The following is a 22,271-nucleotide window of genomic DNA, read 5'->3' on the forward strand; positions in this document are numbered from 1 at the left end:
CTATTGCTTATTTAAGACGTTAGCTCATATTTAATCACTAGATCATTCATCATTCTTATTGTCATTCAAAACATTTCAAGTGGTTTATTTAGGTGTTGCAAAATAACAAACAAAAGATAAAATTACTTAGGTAATAAAGAATCAAATAAAAAATCAGGTTCAGTAAAGAATAAAATCAGTTAAGATGAACAGCCAACCTTCTTTTCTCCAAACCCCTGAACAAAGGTTATGAATAAATTAATAAGCACAATAGTTATATTTATAATGAATTTTAGCCATACTTAAAGTTATGAAGATTTACTTAAAAGTGGTGTGGGAATAATGTAGATTAATGCTTTTCCAAGAAGAATGATTGATAATGAAAAGATTGAAAATGAATGATTGATGAAAAGATTGATATAATTACAACAAATAATTTTATTGCTATCAGTTTCTCAATTCTCTCTCAGTACCACTTTGTTACTGGGTAATAGGCAGTAACACATTCTTTATTGTAAATGTAGGAATGTAGGGTGTAACAAAGTCATATATACTGTCACTTAATGAAAAAATCTGATGTGAACACTACATGACTTCCTTTTACACCTATTAAATTACATATATTTTTTATAACATTTTTTTTTTTCTTTTCATAATTTTTTTTGTTATTGAATTATTAATTTTAAATTTTTTTACAAACAAAGGTTAATAATTATTAATAAATTAATATATTTAAATTAAAAAAAAAAAAAAAACAAATGGAAATGAAGTCTGACTCAAACTGATGTGCCTTTCCCTTGTAAGATCCAAATAGTTCATTAATTAAAATTTTATTGGGCTATAACTCTGGACCTAACGAAAATAAGTACCACTTCTCAATGATATTACTTATAGCTTATTACTACAGTTAAGAAAAAAGTAAAAAATCCAAATGTTTTGGATTTTGGGCTTTTATTGGAGACTTTTGGTCCAGTCTATTGCAATCAAATGGGGAAGTGCACAACTAGATGTTAAAACAGTCCTAAATCCAAAATTTCAACATCCTACAGCTAATAATTTTTGAGTTATGCGAGATACTCGTACATACGTACAGATGTCATGCTGAAATAGTGAAAATGAATTCAGGGATGGTCAAAATGGATATTTCTGTTGAATTCTGAAAACTGAAATTTTTTGCGATTACAATACTTACTTGCACTTCGTACAAGGAATTAAAAAAACATGCAGCTACCTATAACTTAAAATTGAAGAATGCTTAAAATGCAATATAAAATTACAACTTCAGAAAAATAATCATAATAAATAACGATTACCATTAAATATATTAAAACTGGTGATTTTTCTAAACTCTATTATATGATGATTTAACCAAACTGTTTGCTTTAGAAATATCTGTAATATTATCTGACTCAACTAGCTCTACTAATGGATTCATTGTAATGATGTTATCATGTTTCATTCCAGAAGAAAGCTGTTCAAAAAATGTTAATTTTTGGATATATGGTCTTTTAGTTACCTGCAATACAAGAAATAATATATATATATAGAGAGAGAGAGAAAGAGAGAGAGAGGGAGAGAGTACATGAGGGAGAGAAACTATAGAATGCGTGCGTAAAGTAATTAGGACAAATCAATTTTTTTCTTAATTTTCATTTTTACTGCAAGCGGTTGACTTGAAACCAGCTTTAAATGCTTTAGGAGGAGTTTAAATGCTTCTGACGAGTTTTAACCGCTTTATATGAGTAATTTTATGATTTTTGCGAGTTTTTACTGTTTTTTGTTTTAAATTGCTTGTGACCGGTCAAAATAGGAATATCCGAATCTTGACGAATTGACCGCTAATTATCCCAGATAACCGATAAATGGCATCGCAATTTCCGCCACAAAATGTGCGTACGTGTATGTACGCATGTATGTTGGCGTGTAAATCGCCTTTTATCTCCAGAACAACTTGACCGATTTTCAACAAACGTTACGATTATATTTCTATAGTAGCGACATTGATGCTATTAAATTTTCAATTCAAAAGGTCTGACTGGGGATACAGGGAGAAAAAATCGTCTCCAGTTTTTGCATAACTAAGGTTATATATTTTTTCATAATCGAAAAATATATAGCAAAATAACAAGTATATAGGAGTATATATAAATTAAACCCAGGAATATATAAATTAAACTTTAATGATTCTACTAAATAAATACCACATTGCATAAACTGGATGCACATTCTTTTTTTTCTTTTTCCTGTTTAGCCTCTGGTAATTACTTTTCAGATAATACTTCAGAAGATGAATGAGGATGATATGTATGAGTATAAATTAAGTGTAGTCTTGTACAGTCTAACCATTGCTGAGATGTGTGGTTAATTGAAACCTTACCACTAATGAACACTATCCACAATCTACTATTCAAATCTGTGTAAAAATAACTGACTAAGGATACACATTCTGAAATAGATAAAAGTTCATAAACATGCACTATACTCAACAGAATGAAATTTCACATGTAGCTTCATGGAAACAAGACAAAGCCATTACCCACAATAAGCATTTTATATAACAGAAAATCAATATTTCAACCGTTGAATAAGAAATATCCAAACATACCAAATCTGACAAAAGCATCATTTTACATGAAAATGTCATAAACTGAAAATGAGAAAACACTTAAAAAAGTATTTATAGAATTTTTTCTTAAAATCAAAACTTGATGGCCGTTTTGATTGCCACTCAGCGGAATCTGGAGTTGGAGGTTTCAGTGGTTTAGGTACTTTTAAATTTGTATGATTTATTTTGTAATTGTTTTTACTTTCCCAGGAACAGGTAGTAGTTGCAGCAGCTATAGCTCTAAGGAAAGGTGATCAGTAAATTTTTGGGTGGGTGTTTTTGGAAACTCAGTGTTTCTGACCCCCTTTAAAAAAAAAAAAAAAATCCATGGAAAACTCTAGGAGAATGTGTGTGTGTATTATGTATTATGTTAGCAAATATTTTGATAAATATCACTATACTGGCTGACATTAAAACTTGCTATTTGTATTTAATTATTTTTATATATGGGGCACTGATTCCATTATTTTTGGAATTAATCAGACAAGGTTATGGGGTAATTATCACTATTTTAAGATTTTAATTTTTTGTGAGAGGAATCATAGCACTTGAATTTAGCAGGGGTAATATTGCATGAGTTATTTATAGTAATGGAATTTTAAGTCAATTAGACTGAAGGATAGGGATATAATTATTTTAATTGTATTCTATAATTTTTGTTAAGTATTTCTAAAACTCATGAAATTTGGAGAAAATCATTGACAAAGTTCTAATGTCTGTAAATTTTGTATGTTTACTATCATTCCTGTTAGGGAAGTGACAAGGTATACGTGGTAATTTTACTTAATCATTAATTTATTTTATTTATTACCAAATTCCTTTAAGCATTTACATATACAAAAAGGACCTATAGGGGGCATAAATACCCTCACATAGGTTGGTCCTATAATTAAAAAAATTTATATATTTTACACAAATTATGAAGTATACCTCACTCAATTAAAACAGTGCATAAGTAAACTATACCAAACATTTTAAAAACGAATGTTTTAGTATATAAAAAGATCATAACAGACAAAAAAATATAGAATCCATTTCTAGAATAAATCCTCTATACAGTATCAATCGTTTTGATTTGCTCTTTCAATTTTCATTTTAACATTTTTTATTAACATTGAAATCCTTAAATTTATTTGGCAATTCATTAAAATATTTTTTAGAGTAGTAGACGCAGCATCTTTGTCCAATCAATTGTTAACAGGTGTTTTGGTAACTTAATACTTTTAAAACGAGTGTTAATTGGATTCTGAATAAACTCATTTTTTAGTTCATTATATAGGTACACAATAGAATTCACAACAAAAACATGCCTGGTGTCCAATGGTCTGTCAGTTCACTGTTCACTGATTCCAATTAATTTAAGATTTCTAAATTATTTAGTTATTTAATTTCACTAGATTATAAAAGAGCATCACATGTAATAATGTTCACTTCATGAATTTTTGTTTCAGCTTTAACTTGAAAATATGTGCAAAAAACAATTATATTTATTTAATATGTTATTTCAGGCACGACAAAATTTAATTGAACTTTTTTTTGTTCATAGCATAAAAGAATCTTTGCTATCAATTGTTTTTTTTTAGGGAAAATTATGAACTGTGCACTTGAACATGTTCTTTTTGATGATTGTGGAACCTTAGCCAAAATGTAATGACAATCATAATTGATCTACTTAATCACGTTAACTAATTACTACTAAGATAATTGAAAAAAATTGCAAAAATGGGTTCCATTTACCTCTTGCTTTTGTTTTTTAACAATTCTACATACTCGATGAAGCTGAAATTATATTAAAAAAAAAAGATTTGCTGAGCGGTGATGTTGGGGGTAGCCCTCAGTTTTAATTTATAAAAGGTTGGCAATATATTTGCTTTTATGTTGACAGCAGTTCGTAAAAAAATTAATATATTAACTGGTTGTATGAGACTTATGCTAGATTTCTTATGCGTTACGGGCGAACCAAATTTTATTAATTTGGTAATAAACATTATGTATCAAGCAGAAATAACATAGTCCTACTTTCTGTCATTGTGACATTAACAGCTGTTAATGAATTTTTTTTTAACCTCTGGGACCACCGTTAGGTATTACTTAAGAGGATGACAATTTTTGTAGCTTTTGAAAATGCCATGCCTGACCGTGATTCGAACCCGGGACCTCCGTATGAAAGGCTGATATGCTGCCACTCGCGCCACAGAGGCCGGCGCTGTTAATGAATTATTGACGTAAAAGTTACGTACAGTTGCTGTTATATTTCCTATCCGGTGCGTCCTTTATTATTTCAAAAGGTTTGTTAACATGCTTCCAAGAATTGAATACAAAGTACACATTTTCCCCAGTTGGATCTTAGTATGAGTGTTGCTTGTTTACTCGACTCTGAAATTTGAAGTTGTTGAGTCTTTGCAATTTCACATGAAACTTACTTTAAGGGTCTTTAATTGAAATTATATAATATTATAGAGTAACGGACAAATGGATAATGGCTGTCCTGCGGAGGATGTAAAGTAGAGAACCAAAATTGTGTAAAGAGTATTTTGACACAAATTTGAAATGTGAACATAAGAAAAATAACTAAATTTAAATCAGCTCAAAAAGTAATTTAAGATATATTACTCCCAATAATGGCATTTTCTATTATAATAATTGCAATTAAAAATAAATAAAAGCATAAGTAGCCTAAAGGTAATATGTACTTCGCTGAAGACAACCAAAGCCTCTGCGATATCTTTACCCGTACTCCTTGTGACATTAGTAAGTAGTTAGATTTCTATGCTAGTTAGTCGACGTTTTTAATCTACTTTAATGTTCGGTGTAACGTTGTAGCTCTCTGTAATATGATTTGGTAAGTTTTCAGTGTTTGGTTAACAAGAAAAAAAAATGTATTTGTGCCATGAGTTTAGAGATAATAACTTGTTTGGATGTGTGCTTTGAGTTAAGCAATTTTATATGTAGTGTTGCTGTTTTACAGTTTCGTGTAAGGTATTTCGTAGTTTACTTTATTTGAATCATGTTTTATTATTAAATGTAAACGTCTTGCTTTTCGGTCGACATTGCTTTATGTAATTAAACTTATCTATCTACCGATTATGTATGATTTACTGTAGTGTTTGTTATGTATTTGTTTTGCTTATGTATTTTTGTAAATGATGTGTCAAAATGTGTGCATTTTTAATTTCGAAGATTTAGTCTTTCATAATTTCACTTCGCTTATTAGCTAATCAGTAGAGGTATATTTTTTAGTTCGAGTTTGTTTTCATTATTGAATTAGGAGTAGGGCTATTTTAAAGTACATGCAAGCACAAAAAGGAATTAAGATACGCTAGATGCTCTCGTTACTATTAGATATTTTTACATTCCTTAATGTATTTTCTCAGAACTGTTAAATTATATAGAAGATTATTGAGATATAATGATTGCTTTGACTGAGTAATGATTGGTTTTTAATATAATTTAATGAGAAATTTTCTGTTTGCGTCTTGTTTTTTAACATTTATTTAAAATAGCTGCTTTGCCAAAGTGGTTGTTTTTATTGTCTGTAATTTTGCTAATGAAATTCTTTGAAAAACTCTTAGCCTTGATTGAATTATTTGTATGTTTTCTTTGCATTTTACTTTCTTTGTTTTTGAGGTAAATATGATAAATATTGGCCATATTGGAATATCACCAGTTATATACCAATTTCCTTGCATATGCTTTTGCACAAATCGTCTGTAGTAGTTTTATTATGTTATATGCTTCAATTTTGGGGTTACAGTGACTAAATTATGTTGCACATTATTATATGTTATAAATTACAAAAGTAAGAAAAAGTTAACCATTAACTATTTTACTTATGACTGGTACTAATTGAAGTAGTACCAATTTTAAATTACACTTCACATTTAAGGTACACTAAATGTTTTTGCAGCTAACTACTGTAAAAATCAGTTTTTGAAATATCATTATCAATATATTTACATTTTAATATTTACTCATTAAGAGTCAAATATTTATAAATTATATGGTAATTTTGAGCAATTACTTGATCCAATTTCAATTTTATTCATTATTTAATGTAGTATGCTTAGGATTAGGAAAACACAAAATCTTAATGCTGTTAGCATTAATAGGTACATTGTTTTCAATGTTATATTTCTATATTTGATTCTGTCAGAAAACTGGAAGGACTACTACATTTAGAAGATGTGACTTGTGCAAATTTGAATTTTTAGCAGCATTAAAATTCTTGTCAGTTTTACTAGTAACTGAACTGACGAGCGAAAAAAAGCAAACTTGTTTCTCACTTCTTAATTATTAAATCACTGTGTACCTATATCTTACAATAATAAAACATAATCCCTATTTTACCAAGATTACAACATGTGGCAAGGGGTTCTTTGCAAGAATGGCAAGCAGGCAACAAGCTTAATTCCATGTGACTTAACAATAGATTGTGCACAGCATACAATATGGTGATCGCTCATAGTGATTGAATTTACAGTTTGTCAGTGCTAGTATTTAGTATTATACTTAGAAATTCAAAAGTTAGTTTGCACTTTATCCATGAAGAATCGAAGGCAAAGTACAGGCCAAATACCTATTGTCAGACTAAAATATTTATTGCCACTGGTGATGTTCTGTAATTTCATGCACTGCTTATGAATAATTTTGTTTTGGTATCAAAGATTTTCCAATGTAATATTCAACATTTCTAATTTTATATATCAGGTTGATCTGTTTATTACTTAATTATTTGATATATTTTTAATATCCAGGCACAGTTTTAGAAGGAAATGAATTTTAATTTGGGAGAACTATTAGTGTCTTTGGGACTTGGTGGATAGTTTTTGGTTTTATATTGTAAAAAAATATTTTTTTAAATACTAAAAGCCCAGAAGAAAAAAGACTGTTTTATTAAATTAAAAATTAAAAAAAAAATTGGAATTGTCAGAACTGTTACATCAAATTGGAATTCTGTTACTTGAAATTTATATATCATTGGAAAAATTAGTTCTTGATTTTTAAAATAGGCTTATCTGGTCAATATTTTTGCAAGAAAATATTTTGGAAGGGTTTGTAAATACTAGCTCATGATTTTATCAGTGAATAATTCTTGCTAATCCCTAATATGTATTTATTAATGGATCTGTTTAGTAAGTATGGTTGTACTACATTATGGTTGTATCAGTGAAATTTCACACTGGTATAATTTTTTAATTTTCCTAATGTGTACATTCCAGTCTGTTCAACTAGTGAACAATAAGCAACTGACACAAAGTCCATGAAATGAGTTTGATATGTATGACATATAAATGAGGTGTAGTCTTGTTGAGACTCAGGCCAACCATTCCTGAGATGTGTGATTTAACCCCAACCACTAAAGTACACCAGTAACCATTGACAAGTAATCAAATTCATGTAAAAGGAACTACTTTTTACTTGGATTTGAACCTCAGAAACATTGATTTTAAAAATCACATATTAGTTTGATTTGGCAAATTATATCATTACAGTATTGAATTTGAAATAGGAAATTCAGTGATCAGATTTTAACGATTATGCTTTTCTCTATCCCATAAATACTCTGAAAGTTGTATTACATTAAAGACAGACTATATGAGTAGCATGTTGTACACAAAATTATTTTAGGAATAATAAATCAAGTATAATGTGCAATGTATGAGAGGTTATCTCTGAAGTAAAGATAGTTTCACTGTAAAAAAATTATTCTGAAAACTATAAATATTTTTTATTTCTCTTAAACTACATACCTTTTACTATTTCTCTATATAATCTCTACATGAATTAAGACATTTATTGTAGCGATACACCAGCTTCAATATACCCTCCTCGTATTCTTCTGCCACCAGTCCATTTAGCTAATGATTAACAGCATTTTTAAGTTCATAATCACCCGCAAATTGCATACCACTCAAAAATTCTTTCACTTTCCCATACAAATTGTAATCAGAAGAAGGTAAGTCTGGAGTGTTTGGTGGTGATTGTAAATTTCCCCATCCAAATGCCCTTAGTAAATCATGTGTCAGACCTGCAACATGTGGATGTGCATTATTGTGCAGCAGGACGGCACTGTTGCTCAGCCGCTCATGTTGTAGATTTTGAATGGTGCGCTGTAACTTACATAGAGTTCGCAGTAGGCTTCTGCATTTATAGTCATTACACATGACACGAAATCAATCAGCAATATGCCAAACGGATCCCAAAAGATTGTGGCAATCAGTTTGCGTTCAAATGGCTCTGGTTTGACCTTTGTTGGTCTTGTTGGTGACGCCATTCACTTGACTGCCGTTTTCTTTCTGGCATGTAATACAAAATCAATGTTTCATCACTGGTAACAATTGAATTAAGGAACTCATCACCTTTTTCTGTGTAGCACATCAAAAATTCCAAAGCAGATCGCATTTGGATTTTTTGTGATGTTCTGTTAAGACTTGCAACACCCAATGCGCACAAACCTTTCTGGAGCCTAAATAGTCATGAACAATGTGACCAGTAACAGCTCTTGAAATATCAGGAAAAAGAATGGTCAGGTCAGAAATTGTTGAGTGACGATCTTTTCTGATTTCATCATTGATGTGTTTCAACAAGCCCTCAGTGATTATAAAGGGCCTCCCCGAACATTCTTCATCGTGCACATTAATTCTGTTATTTCTAAACCTTTCACACCATTTTTGGACATTTCTTTCACTCATTACATTATCAGCACACACAGCAACGAACTGCCTATGAATTTCAGCTGACTTAATGTTTTTATGGTTAAAAAATTTCATTATTCCATGTATTTCACAGTCTGCAACAACATCGATCTTCCTATTCATTTTATAATGTAATAACTCACACACAATCAAAGATACTACAACATGACAACTTACAAACAACAATGCAGTGTGGCCATGAATCACAGATTCGTTAACGTTTAGGAGAAAAATTTCCCAGCAGTCTTTATTTTGAGATATCCCTTGTAATATCACTATTCAAACAATAGTGCCTTGTTACCGCTTTAGAAGAAATGATAAAAGCTAAACATTAGTTAGAGAATAGCGGAAGAGTTTCTTTAATATGTTGAACTTTCTCCTTCAGTAATTCAATTTAATTATCTATTTGTGACATTTATTTACTTTAGTTTATCCAATACAGTAGTTAAGTGGGATAGATATTGACTAATAGATTATTAGTAAAGTTAATAAGTACTAACTCAAAGGAACTGCTTTAAAGGATTATTTAAAAACATAATTATTTAAATTTTATGTGATAACATATCTAGGCTGCCAAATCAATGTACTGTGTACATTATAATGAATAACTATAAATTTATAAGAATATCTTAATACATTTTCTGTTTATGTTATGTAAATGATAAGTGCTTTTATGTAAGTGAAGTAGAACAATTTTTCATTCCAAACTCAAAGAATTTAAGATCACGTTCTTAATGCAGCCTAAAGAAAAAACCCAATGCATTTAATTGTGTCACACACGATTATACACACAATATTTTTATAGAATAAAAGCGTTTTTGTATGTTAAAATAAAGCAGTTATATATATTGTATTGTATCTGTAAGGTAATTAAATTAATACTATTTGTTAACTGTAAATAAATAAACTTCATTTTATATTGTGTGGAACAAAGTACATAATAAAATATTATTTTTACTAAAAAAAAGTAAGTATTTTTGACTTCATTTTATTTGAAAATGTTCATTAGGAGTGAATTTGATGAATATTTCTTCTTCTGTAGCATTTTGCTTGTTTGAAGTGTTTGCATTTGTTGTACCAAGAATTAGCATAATTTACAACAGTGTGAACTTCTTTTCTTTTGAATTCCTAGTTGTACGAAAAATATTTAATGCATACTTTTTATGTAGTCACTTTAATACGTAGTTTCAATTTCCATTTGAAGCAATTTTATTATGTTTCTGTTGACCTCTAATCTGTATTTGGACTTGCCTTTGTCAGTTTTGATAAAGGCCTGTGCCTCTGGACTAAGTACAATATCCTTTGTCAGTTTTGATAAAGGCCTTTGCCTCTGGACTAAGTACAATATGACAAAGAAATAGGAATTAAACAAGTTATATTGTGGAAGTTCTAACTTATACCCCCTGTGGAAGTTAGAACTTATACTTGTATAAGTTCTAACTTATAGTTTTCAAGAACTGTCAATACAGTTGTATTCGCCAGTTTTAGTTAGTATTATTTTTAGTGTCAGTATTTAGCAGTTACGAATGTAACTGCTCAAACACAACCACACTTTGTTGGCATTGTTTTATGTCTTGAGCTGAGTACTGTAACTGGCAGAACATAGTTGATAAGCTTGCTGTCGTTAAATGTAGTGCTGAATTTGATTTCTGTATTTAGTAGTCAATTTTATAAGCTACTTACTGTAGTAATAGTAAACAGTAAAAAAAATCTTGTTGCTGTAATGGTCTGGACTTAAATTTGCAAATTTCTAGTAGTACAGACCATATTGCTATAATTAGAGACCCAGATTATATCTTAATAGTTGGATTATTAATATTATCCAGTATTGATATACCAGTATGATTATTGGTATTATCTTTGTGTTGATTTTACAGGAGATCTAGAGATTTAGAATTGTACTGTTATATAGGAGGAATTTATTATATAGAATATTCTAGTGAGATATATATGTAGGTAATATTTTTATCTTGATTTTAAGATAATCTGGAGGTTAATATAGATATGTTTGAGTTTTGTGTGTGTATATATATAAAAAATAGAGCAGGTGAGAAAGAGTGATAGTGGCTTGAGATCTTATTTTAAATTATGTACATTTTTTACTTTTGCTTGAATATTCAGTATTTAGCACTCATAATCTTTCTATTTTTAGGATTAGAATTTTATTTATGTAGCAAGCAAAATAATACTATGTGCTTTATGTGTATTTTTTCACCTAAATGTAGTATTAATATATAATTCGTATGCAATATAAATGTGTGACACACACACACTCGCTGAAGGCAAACAAATGCTCGTGCATGTGTGTTTGCCTTCACTCTTTTGTGTGATTCACATTTTTATTAGTGGTTGGTTTTACAATACAAGGTATTACTCAAAGTTTCTGAGAAATTGATTCTAAAAGAATTATTAACTGCTGCTGTCCTTAAAAGAAGGTAACTGGGGCTTATACTCTGATAATTCCAGACTGTTTCCTGAATTTGAAGTCAAGGAAGTAACTGGTGCTGTTATGTTCATGTTTTGCTAAGCTGCTTGTTTCTCTTCAGTGCAGTGAGCAAATTGCTCTTTCAACCAATTTATGGAAGTCAAATGGCAAGGCATGCAATTTAGGGGAGGGAATTGTCTGTTGCTTAATGTTTAATTGCAACAGCTAGTTATTATTATTCAATATCTTAGCCTATTTGTGTCCCGTATTAATTAGGTATTTAAAAATTTCCATCGGGAGCTTTTTCCTTTAGAGGAGGATGGAGAGTTTCATCATAGCGATTTTTTAAAATTTAGGAAATCCCACGGGCATGTCTTAATGTCTCTTTCCTGTTATTATGCTTTAGAAGCAAACAGCAAGCTTACTGGATTCTGTTCAAAAAGTGAACAAAGTTTGTTGTACTTCATCTGATGTTCATATTCCGATGTGTGTGTAACATACCATTTGATAGCCTTGTAACTTTGCAAACATCTTGATAATCTGTTGTTTGTGTCACAGATGATCGGTGACACTTTTATAATCATTTCTACTGTCATGCATGGTGATGGTGACTCAAATTTTTGTCTTAGAGAAATTCTTTCCCTCAGGAATAATTAAAATGCTCTGTGTAGTGTGTGACTAAATTCATGGGTAAAAAAGTCTATTTTAGCATTTCATTTTTCATCTAAAATGTTTTGAGTTGTTGGAACAACTTTTGGAAGTTAGAGCAAAGCTTACATCAAATGTTATGTTCTTTGGCGTAGGTGATTCCAATAGCAGAACTATTGAAACTGTTAAGAAAAGGTTTAATCTTGCTGATACATGTTCTTAGTACACTACTTTTCTGACTGGTTCATAACAAACTATACATTTAGGGATTTGTTGCATTGACATAAGTTTACGGGTCAGTCCATATCAAATCAACCAGTTTAATTTGTAAAGTGTGCTGTCAAAAAAATTTATTTATTTTTTTAAGTTTGTACTATACTCAGAGAGTTGACCATTAATTTCCAGTTGACCAGAGAGTTGACCATTAAACAGGTATTGATTAATTTTTCTAGATGTTCAATTTTTTTTGAGCGTATTACTGTTTTGAGCGTATTTTGTATTACTGTATCAGCGTATTTTTTTCTTTTAGAGGTTTGTGTTAGATGCAGTAGCTTCTTGGTTTTTAAAGATATTCAGTTCAAACAAAAACCATGCTAAAGAGCATAAAATGTACAATATTTTCTGTCCAGTATATAGTTAGGCCTACTTTATGTTTTCAAATTAAAAATGTTAAAGATAAAACAAGACGCCTTTAATTTTTTTATGGATAAAATCTTTATAGTATTCCACTTCCCTAAAAGGTTTCAGGCCTTAGAGTCCATCCTTTTTTATAATGGGTTTTCAAATATTGTAATTTTTCTAAAATTGGGTATTTTCAATCTGAAATTTCTGATAAGGGCGACACTTAAATAATCAAAAATTTTTCATCAAAAATTCTTTCATTGGATTGTAATAAGTTTTTAAAATTTCATCACTGAGACTTTATTAGTTTTTTAGTTACAAATTGTTAAATATAGTGAAAATTTCAGGAAGTGCTATAAGTGCAGATAATACACTGCTTGTAGTAAAAATTTAAATAACAGTAATATTAAGCAATTTTTTGCTTAATTAAGATTATCAACTTATAGTTGATAATCTGGATTGATACTGGAGCACATGCGCGCACGCGCGCGCGCACACACACACACACACACACACACACACACACACACACACACACACACACACACACACACACACACACACACAGAAAGAGTGAGAGAGAGAGAGATATCTGATGCATAAGTAGTGGTTGGGAGTCTACAACTTCAGACCTGAATGCATTGATTGGTAGCTGTACAGTATCAAGTAGCTGCATTCAGGTCTGGACAAGTAGACTTCCCACCACACAATTAAGGTAGAGTTCTTGCCACCTTAAGGATTCATAGCTGCTTTTATTTTTATTGTGCAATCGACTGTTGTAGAGTTAACTTGTGAAATATTAATGTTCTGTTTTTCAGGTTATGTGACATTTTTTTATTATTACGGGGTTGTCTGTAGGATTATTAACTGGTGAATTGTGTCATAAACCTGATTACCAGCCTTTTTCTAAGGAAATTTATAAATAAGTGATTTGAGGGAGAGTGAACAATTATTATTAGAACTTCTATTATCAAGTGAACTAGAAACTATTTGTAAGTGTCGTAAACTTAAGTACCATCATATGTTTAGAAGGAATTGTAGTGATCCTCTTAAGTATTCACAAAAAGCTTATAAGGAGAGGTTTAAGAGAAATATTTCTTAAACATTACAAAAAAAAGCAAAATGTTCCCATTAATTTAATCTCTGGTAAATAACTTGTCCTACATGCAATAAAAAAATTTTGGTGTAGTAGTTATTGAAGAAAAGACCAAGTGACATTGACATAGATTACCAACCAGAAACAGACATTGAAAAATCCTTCATTGGCGAAGGTAGTAGTTTAAATATAGTAGATGCAATTTGCAAATCATTCAATCTGTCCCCACATCCAAAATAATATTTTAAAACTGAATAAAAGAAAACGTCAGAGAGCAGTAAAAACTAAAACAGAAAAAATATGTTGAGCTGTCAAAAGAAAATTGGCTTCTTTCATTGAGAGTGACAGATGAAGAGGAAAAAGATAAAGAAGGTGAAGAAGATTGGTCAAATGAATACAAGAAACTTATTGAACAGAAGAAAAATGTAAATTAGCTGAAAAGGACGAAAAACTAAAGATCATCAGTCTTTTACCAAGCTCTTAGTCAAAACAAAGGATATGTGAAGAATTTAATGTGACAGCCTGTCAAGTAAGGTTATCATGGAACTTATTGAAAACTCAAGGTGTGTTGCCAGATTTAAAAAAGAATGATGGCAACAAATAAATTGAAAAAAGTTGTGATGTCATTAAGTTTTACGAAGATGATTGATGACAACGGTAGATTGTGCCCTGGAAAAAAGGAATGTGTATTGTTGGGTCATAAAGTTTACAAACAAAAAAGACTAAATATTGTATTTTTTGAGTGAGTTATTTGTTTTAAACAAAAATACCGCAATCATAACATTTTTTTGCTCCTTAAGGCCTAAGTGGTGTGTGTTATCTGGATCAGCTGGTACACACAATGTATATAATGTAAGTACCACCAAAATGTTAAAGTTTTGCTTGCGAGGGTAAAAATGAATACAGATTACGAAGACTTAATTGATTTATGGCTTGAGTAATGAGTGTACGCTCAATAATAGTCAGTTTTGTAGAGGAAAAGAACTTTTTTTAAGGGATGAAACTGACAATCTTCCTGATGACGTTACTTTTGTGGAGTGGGTTAGTACTGATCGAGCTGAGCTAATAACTCGGGGTATGCCTAATGATGATTTTTTTTTGAGGAGTTGAAAAACTGTTAACATTAAAGAAACATTACTGCATTTCAAAAGCACAGTCAAAATACTTGAAAGAACTCAAGGAGAATTTATCAAAAGATGTTTGTATAACACTATGTGTTTTCGCAGAGAACTTCACATTTGTCTTAAAAGATGAAATTCAAAGTTTTCATTGGTCCAATCCACAAGCAACTTTACTTCCCTATGTGTTTACAGAAAAGATGAAGAGAAGATTTACTGCAAGAGTTTTTTGTTATAAGTGACAACTTTGAGCACAACACCCTACTGCTCTTGCTTATCAAAAGTACTTTTGATAAGAAGAATTTAAGTTAAAGAAGTTAAGAAAGTAGCCCAAGAAGTAAAATAATGTATCTTAGCGATGGAGCCAGCAGTCAATATAAAAAAAAAAACTTCTGCAACATTTGTCACCACAAGACAAATTTGATCTAGTAGTTGAGTGAAACCTTTTTGTTTCCTCACATGGCAAGAACGCTTGTGATTGAATCAGTGGCTTCACAAAAAGGCTAGTTTGCAGCAACCACACAGCAATAAATTTTAACAGCTGAAGATATGTACAGATTTTATCTTGATAATGTACCAGGCTTAAATTTTATCTATATAACATCAGAAGAAGTTCAATCAAGCAGCATGAAATTACAGAACAGGTTTGATAGTTGCATACGAATACCAAATATAAGGTCATGTCGTAGATTTGTATCAAACACAGATCAGATGTTATGTGTACTCAGAATAAGAAAAATTTACTGACTGCAGCACTTCAGTACTTCCAGATAGTGTATTTTCATTTGAAAAAATGATACAGTAGTATGCATTTATGACAATAAATAGTGGATCGGGAGAATTGAGGAAATAGCAGAGGAAAACAACGACCTCCTTTTCATCCTTCTTCCATCTACATGCTCCAAGAACCTCTTTCCAAGCTTCTAAAAATGACAGTGTGTGGGTTCCAATCAGTAAGGTACTATGAAAACTTATGCCAACAGAATTCACAAATGTTGAAACTACAACAGGTTGTAGTTTCAACATAAGTGAAAAATTGTGTTCAAAAATTAACAATTAAAATTAGCTTTCATGTTCTTAAGAGCAGCCATGACAAGACAATATATATAACATAAGTATAGTAAATAAAAATAATACTATAAGCAATTTAATATCTGCACTTAATAGCGCTTCCTGTAATTTTAGCTATATTTAAACATTTATAACTAAAAAACCAATAAAGTCTCAGTGTTGAAATTTTAAACAATTATTATAACCCAATGTTTCCGTAAAATTTTGGATTTTTCAATTGTGCCCCGTCTGAGATATTTCAGATTGAAAATACCCAATTTTAGAAAGTCGCTATATTTGAAGATCCATTAAAAAAAAGTATATAACTCTCAGGTCTGAAACTTTTTAAGAAAGTAGTTTTCCATAAAGACTATCCAGAAAAAAAATTGAAGGTGAGTCATAGTTTTACCTTTATTATTAGTAAACCATTAACCTTTTTAATTTTAAAAGAAAAGGATTTTGTTTGAAAACATTAACATCTATCAATTTTTTTGTTTATTTACAGTTAAGTAGGCCTAAATATATACTGGACAGAAAATATTGTACATTTTATGTTCTTTATCATGGTCTTTGAACTGAATATCTTTAAAAACCAAGAAGCTACAGCGTTTAACACAAACCTCTGAAAACTGAAAAATAGGCTGACACATCAATACAAAATGGCCGCTCAAAAAGAAACATTAAAAAAAAATTAATGAATACTGTTTTCAACTCTCTGAGTACAGTACAAACTTAGGTAAAAAAGTAAAAAAATAAATAAATTTTGTCAGCAATCAATCATTGGTTGATTTGATTTGGATTGACCCTTACTTATATTCTCAGAAACATTGGTTAACATCCTGTAGCTGAAAATAAATTTATGAAAGTCAGTTTGAATCAGTTTGTACATGTACGTTAGCAGTAGATAATTTTTTTTAAATGTGAGATGAGAGTATACAAAAAGTTTAAGAAATTACTTTTCTTTTTTAAGGAATATCTTTGTGTGCGCACTTGTGTGTTTGTGTGTAACTTTGTAAATTTAACAAAAATATTACTTCTAAATTAAGTATTTTTGAAAAATTCATAGGGCTTACAAAATCTATGCGTGTGTGTGTGTGTGCGCACACACACAGAGAGAGAGAGAGTGAGAGAAAGAGAGAGAGAGATGTTTTCATAGTAAATGATCATTAGCTTTTATTAAATGTGTTACATTTAGCACTAAGTATATTGTTCTACTATAACAGTTGTTTTGCTTCAGTAACAGTTGGTACTAGCTTTAAATTTTTTAGTCACCATCTGTAGATAATTTTTTAAAGTTGATATACAAGTTTATATGTAATATCAATTACTTTTAATAGTACCCAGTGTATCTTTTTCGTAGAAAAAAAGACCATAATTTCCATTTTAAAATTTTTCTTTCTTCTTTATTTTTTCTGTTTAGCCTCTGGAACCGCCATAAGGTATTACTTCAGAGAGTGATATGTATGAATGTAAATGAAGTGTAGTCCTGTACAGTCTCAGGTCGACTGTTCCTGAGATGTGTGGTTAATTGAAACCCAACCACCAAAGAACACTGGTATCTACAATCTAGTATTCAAATTTGCATAAAAGAAATTGTCCACTAGGATTTGAACCTTAGAACTTTTGACACTGAAGTCAGCTGATAAGCGATGAATAGTTAACCACTAGACCAGCTTGGTGGGTTCATATTAAAACCTGGATATTTATTTCCGTTTTACTTCTGAAACATATAACATAATAGAATTAGAATGCTTTAGATATGTCCTTAGTGTGCCTAATTGTAAATTCCAGCAAACCTACAATTTTTAAAATAAAATTTGCTCTTCCTTTTTTGACTTCCTTTGATGACTCTAGTACTTGTGTTAGGTTAAATTTTGTAAAACCGTACCAATTTTTCAAAAATATCTAGTTTTAGAAGTAATATTTTTGTTAAGTTTACAGTTCCATTATTTAATACTTAATAAAATTTGTTATGAAATTTCTAAGATGGATGATTTTTGTGTTTTTTTTATACATTATTTTTAAGCTATTAATATTATTATAAAGTGATTTGCTTATTGGTCTAGTACCATAAAAGGTATTCAAAGTGTATTAAATACAGAAGTGTTTGGTTTAAGCAGAAGTAATAGAGTACAGATAAATTTCAAAGATTATATAATATAGCATCATAAGAAATACTTGGAACTCGTGAATAATTTTTTTTTAATTCATCTGATTCCAGATATAATTCTTAGCAAGTGTTACCTAACATTTTTTTCATTAGCCTTAAAAAAAAAGACTGTAATTGCCAATGTCATATTATTGAGAAAATAAATAATTGTGCTGTAAAGTCACAGAAATAATTACAGGAAACTTATAAAGACTTTGCTGTCTTCCATGCTATGGTATCGTAATGTATGTCCTGGTTTTTTCAACATGTGGCCAATCGCTGATATTTTGCCTCCTTGGCTTTGTTCTGGTGTTTTGAAAATATATTAAATATTTCCTTGGAAAAAAAAATACATGAAAAATAAAAATTTACTTTACTTTTTAAAAAAAATTAATAAAAGAATTAATATTTTCTGTTAGAAAAAGGAATAGCCATATTCATAATTTTTAGTCTTAATATTTCTATTGTTACCTAGATTTTGTAATATGATCTCTGGTTATCATTGTATAGGTGAGCTGAATTAATTTTATTTTGAGGTTTTCTATTTACATTAGGTCAAAACCCTGATTGTAGTTTAACAAACTGTTTTATGTTGATGTAATTGGATCAATAAAGAGTGAATGCTGAATTCATTCTTCAGCATACTGAAGAATGCTGTTAATTATTGAAAAATGTCATAATGTTATTGGACTACCCCAGAAACATTACTTCCCTTAGGAAAAACTATAATATTACAGCTGTTTATTTAAACAAATTATCATTTTTAATATATGCAAAATGTTTTCCTGAGACAATATAAGAGTTGATAAAATACATGCTAATTTCAGGTGTCTTGGAAAATCTGTTATTTATCTCTTTACAAGCATCAGTTTGAACCATCTATTTCAGGTAAATTTTCTGGTGGAATTGGCTCTGTGTTTGTCTGAACCTTGAGGAACTGGACGTAAAGCGGGTGGCATATTAGGATAGACAATTCTGTTTTTATTCTTCAAATTGAAACCATGAACACCAATAAAACAAAAGTAACAATTATTGGTTTGATTTTGTGGCTCTCACCACACCATTGGAACTCCAAATCTGAATGCTTCTTGTTCACCTATTGACCACCGTCTAAGTCCTTCAACACATGAGTAGCAAATGTAGTGGAGTGCCCAATTTTTGTCTGGATCTCCTATTTTCATTCCAAAATGTATGAGGTACACTTGTCGAACAAAACTTGTTATATTCCGTTCATGCCTTTCCACCATTAATTTATCACAAATGTAACAAAAAGAATTGCAGAATTTTTGCAGCCTCTTCAAGCCATTTTGAACAAATGGAAATGTATTTTGAAGTAAACTGAAAGCTTGCTTTATGGCCTGAAAATATATTTTCCATTGACAAAAATGCGTTTGATCATGTAGGACTGAAAAAACCCCTATTTGCACATGCCTGATGGTTGAAACAGCACCAGTAAGCTGCCGATAAACATGTTATATCATTTAAGTCTTGTCACAACCTGTCAACCAAGCTCATCCACCGTCTTATCTTCAACCCCAACCCCCTCGCCCTCCTCTTCAGACCACTCAGTGTTTAGCCATAAGAATGCCAAAGTAGTATAAGCCAAAAAAGTGAATATATTATATTAATTTATTATAAAAAAAAAATTTTTATGTCAGTTTTATAGTATCACATTGTTGAAATTTTTCAGCTTTTTACAAGTTTTGAAATTACAATTTTCGAAAAAAATGACATCATGGAAAAAATGAGCGTAAAAAATACATAGGAATCAATTATCAAAAGTTAAAAAACATTCCACAACCCAAATTTTGCAGCCTTGTGTAATAAGTAATATTTACAATACGTTAGTTTCATCATTTAGTGACAACTGACAATAAGACTAGTATACTTTTTAATTTGGTGTTGTAGGAATTCATTATGAATATGATGGAAATTTGTAATAAAATTTGACTAATAAAACAATGAATTCGGTAGTAATTATATCTCTGCTTTAAATTTATATTAATATTAGTTTACATTGATCTAATGAGATAGTGTATCTCAGTCAAAATGTCTTGTTACCAAATTTTTGGTCTTGGAAAATCCATTCAGGAACTTTATTTCCATTTTTTCAGTAGGAATGAGTCCACTAAAGAAGTTACAAAATTTCAGAACTGGTGATGTGGTGAAATCTGTCATTGTTAGATTCTGTATTTTTGACAACCATTCTTAGATGTAAAGAAAGTTTATAGATGTCCATTGCTGTTAGTGTTAGAGTTGGATTTTCAAAGTTAAAACTTAAGTATTTCTATTTGTAAGCATAACGTCTCATCATCAGTTTTTCTCCTCTTCATAGGTTTTTAAAGTTTATTAAGCTTGTTTTTAAAACAGCAAGCATTAGCTAAACCATGGGTTTAAACATAGATTTTTCTTAAGGTATTGTCAAATAATTCAGGAAAAAGTTGCTTAATTTTGAACTTTTTTTTGTTTTTTTCCTTAGCTTATCGGTGAACTGGGAAGATAGACGTTTCATTGGTATGTATTGTTCTTCGGAACAATATAATGTCTTCCATACATTATAAATTCGAGTCGGCATTGACGTATGATACAATTACATTTGATGGACTACATATATCTGTAAAAGATCTGAAAAAGGCCATTCTTCAGCAGAAACAAATCGGCAAAACTACTGATTTTGATTTGCAGATCACAAATGCTCAAACTAATGAAGGTATGATTATTGGTTAAACACCACAGTTTGGTACTCATTTCTGTTGTGCTATTATTGTTGTTATTTACTGTTAAAAAAAAATAATAATAGGGAGGTTATGTGGTTGGTTCTTATTTAAAATAGGCCTAAGTGGTGTTAAGCCATTGTGATAGGTTATCTTTTTACTAATCAAATGTCTGCTTGATAATCATGACTCACTCTTTGTTTAATTTATTAATTCTATTAGAAATAAATATTGGTAATCTGTATGTATGAAATGGTATTTCATTATGGATAGTAATTGATGTTTTTATAATGTATAATTAAAATGATGGTGAATCTTACTCAGTTGGCCCAATTTTTAATTGATACCCAATAGAAATTTGTTAATTGGACGTATGTTTGTTGAGAGTGACTGAATTAATAAACAAAGTAAGTAATAAACAAAGTATTGCTTTATTGAATGAATTAAACCACTAATTTAAAGAATATTAAAGTTGTATATTTTAATTTATAATTATCAAATCTGTGATTTGAAAGAACTTGTCTTCAAAGCATTCAAATATTTTACCATATCTTAGTTAATTTTTAAATATAAATCTTCACATTAAACTGCATTTTTCATTTGGCATTGTCAGCTTTTTTCTGGCTAATGTCAGACAGAACTGCTGTCTGATGAAGGTGTAAATTCACATAATCGCATTCTGATAATTTATGAATTCATTTTTAAAAGTTCATTTTGAGGGGACAGTAAGTTCTAATTTGACAATTTATTTTTGAAAATTAAGATGTAATTAAAAATCCTAAAAGTGCTTTCACAGTGAGTTCTTTTTAGTTTCTGATTTGATGGTTATAAATTAAAATATATAATTTTAATATTATTCATTTATCCTTGGAACTCATCTCACATTACTATGGTAAATTTAAGTTGGAAATTCAAAATTGGTGTGATATTTTTCTCTAGTCAAAAGTCGTATAATGGTAATTATTAAATTATGTAATTCCAAATTATATATTTACATTTTGTTTGGCTTACAAAAACACAGTTCTATCATTTAAATTAATTACCATTTTAAATTATGATTGTAATTTTTAACATTTAATGTCAAATGTTACTCAACATAACGACTATATGAATTTATGTTTAGGTATTGTAAATATTTTTTCTTCATAGCATGGTGTATTGCATGGTTCTT

At 29.9% G+C, this 22,271-nt stretch overlaps 1 protein-coding gene across 1 annotated transcript in view; it reads left to right on the top strand.

Moving 5' to 3' along the window:
- Positions 1–5,339: 5,339 nt before the first annotated feature.
- LOC142317954 (E3 ubiquitin-protein ligase RBBP6-like) overlaps positions 5,340–22,271 on the top strand; it is a 64,419-nt gene continuing 47,487 nt past the window's right edge. The window contains 2 exon segments of the mRNA XM_075354486.1: positions 5,340–5,426; positions 20,866–21,096. Of these exon segments, the coding sequence (XP_075210601.1) occupies positions 20,928–21,096 (169 nt within the window). The 5' untranslated portion in view covers positions 5,340–5,426; positions 20,866–20,927.

The sequence above is a fragment of the Lycorma delicatula genome, chromosome 1, assembly GCF_047948215.1.
Source record: "Lycorma delicatula isolate Av1 chromosome 1, ASM4794821v1, whole genome shotgun sequence".
Taxonomy (NCBI): Eukaryota; Metazoa; Arthropoda; class Insecta; order Hemiptera; family Fulgoridae; genus Lycorma; species Lycorma delicatula.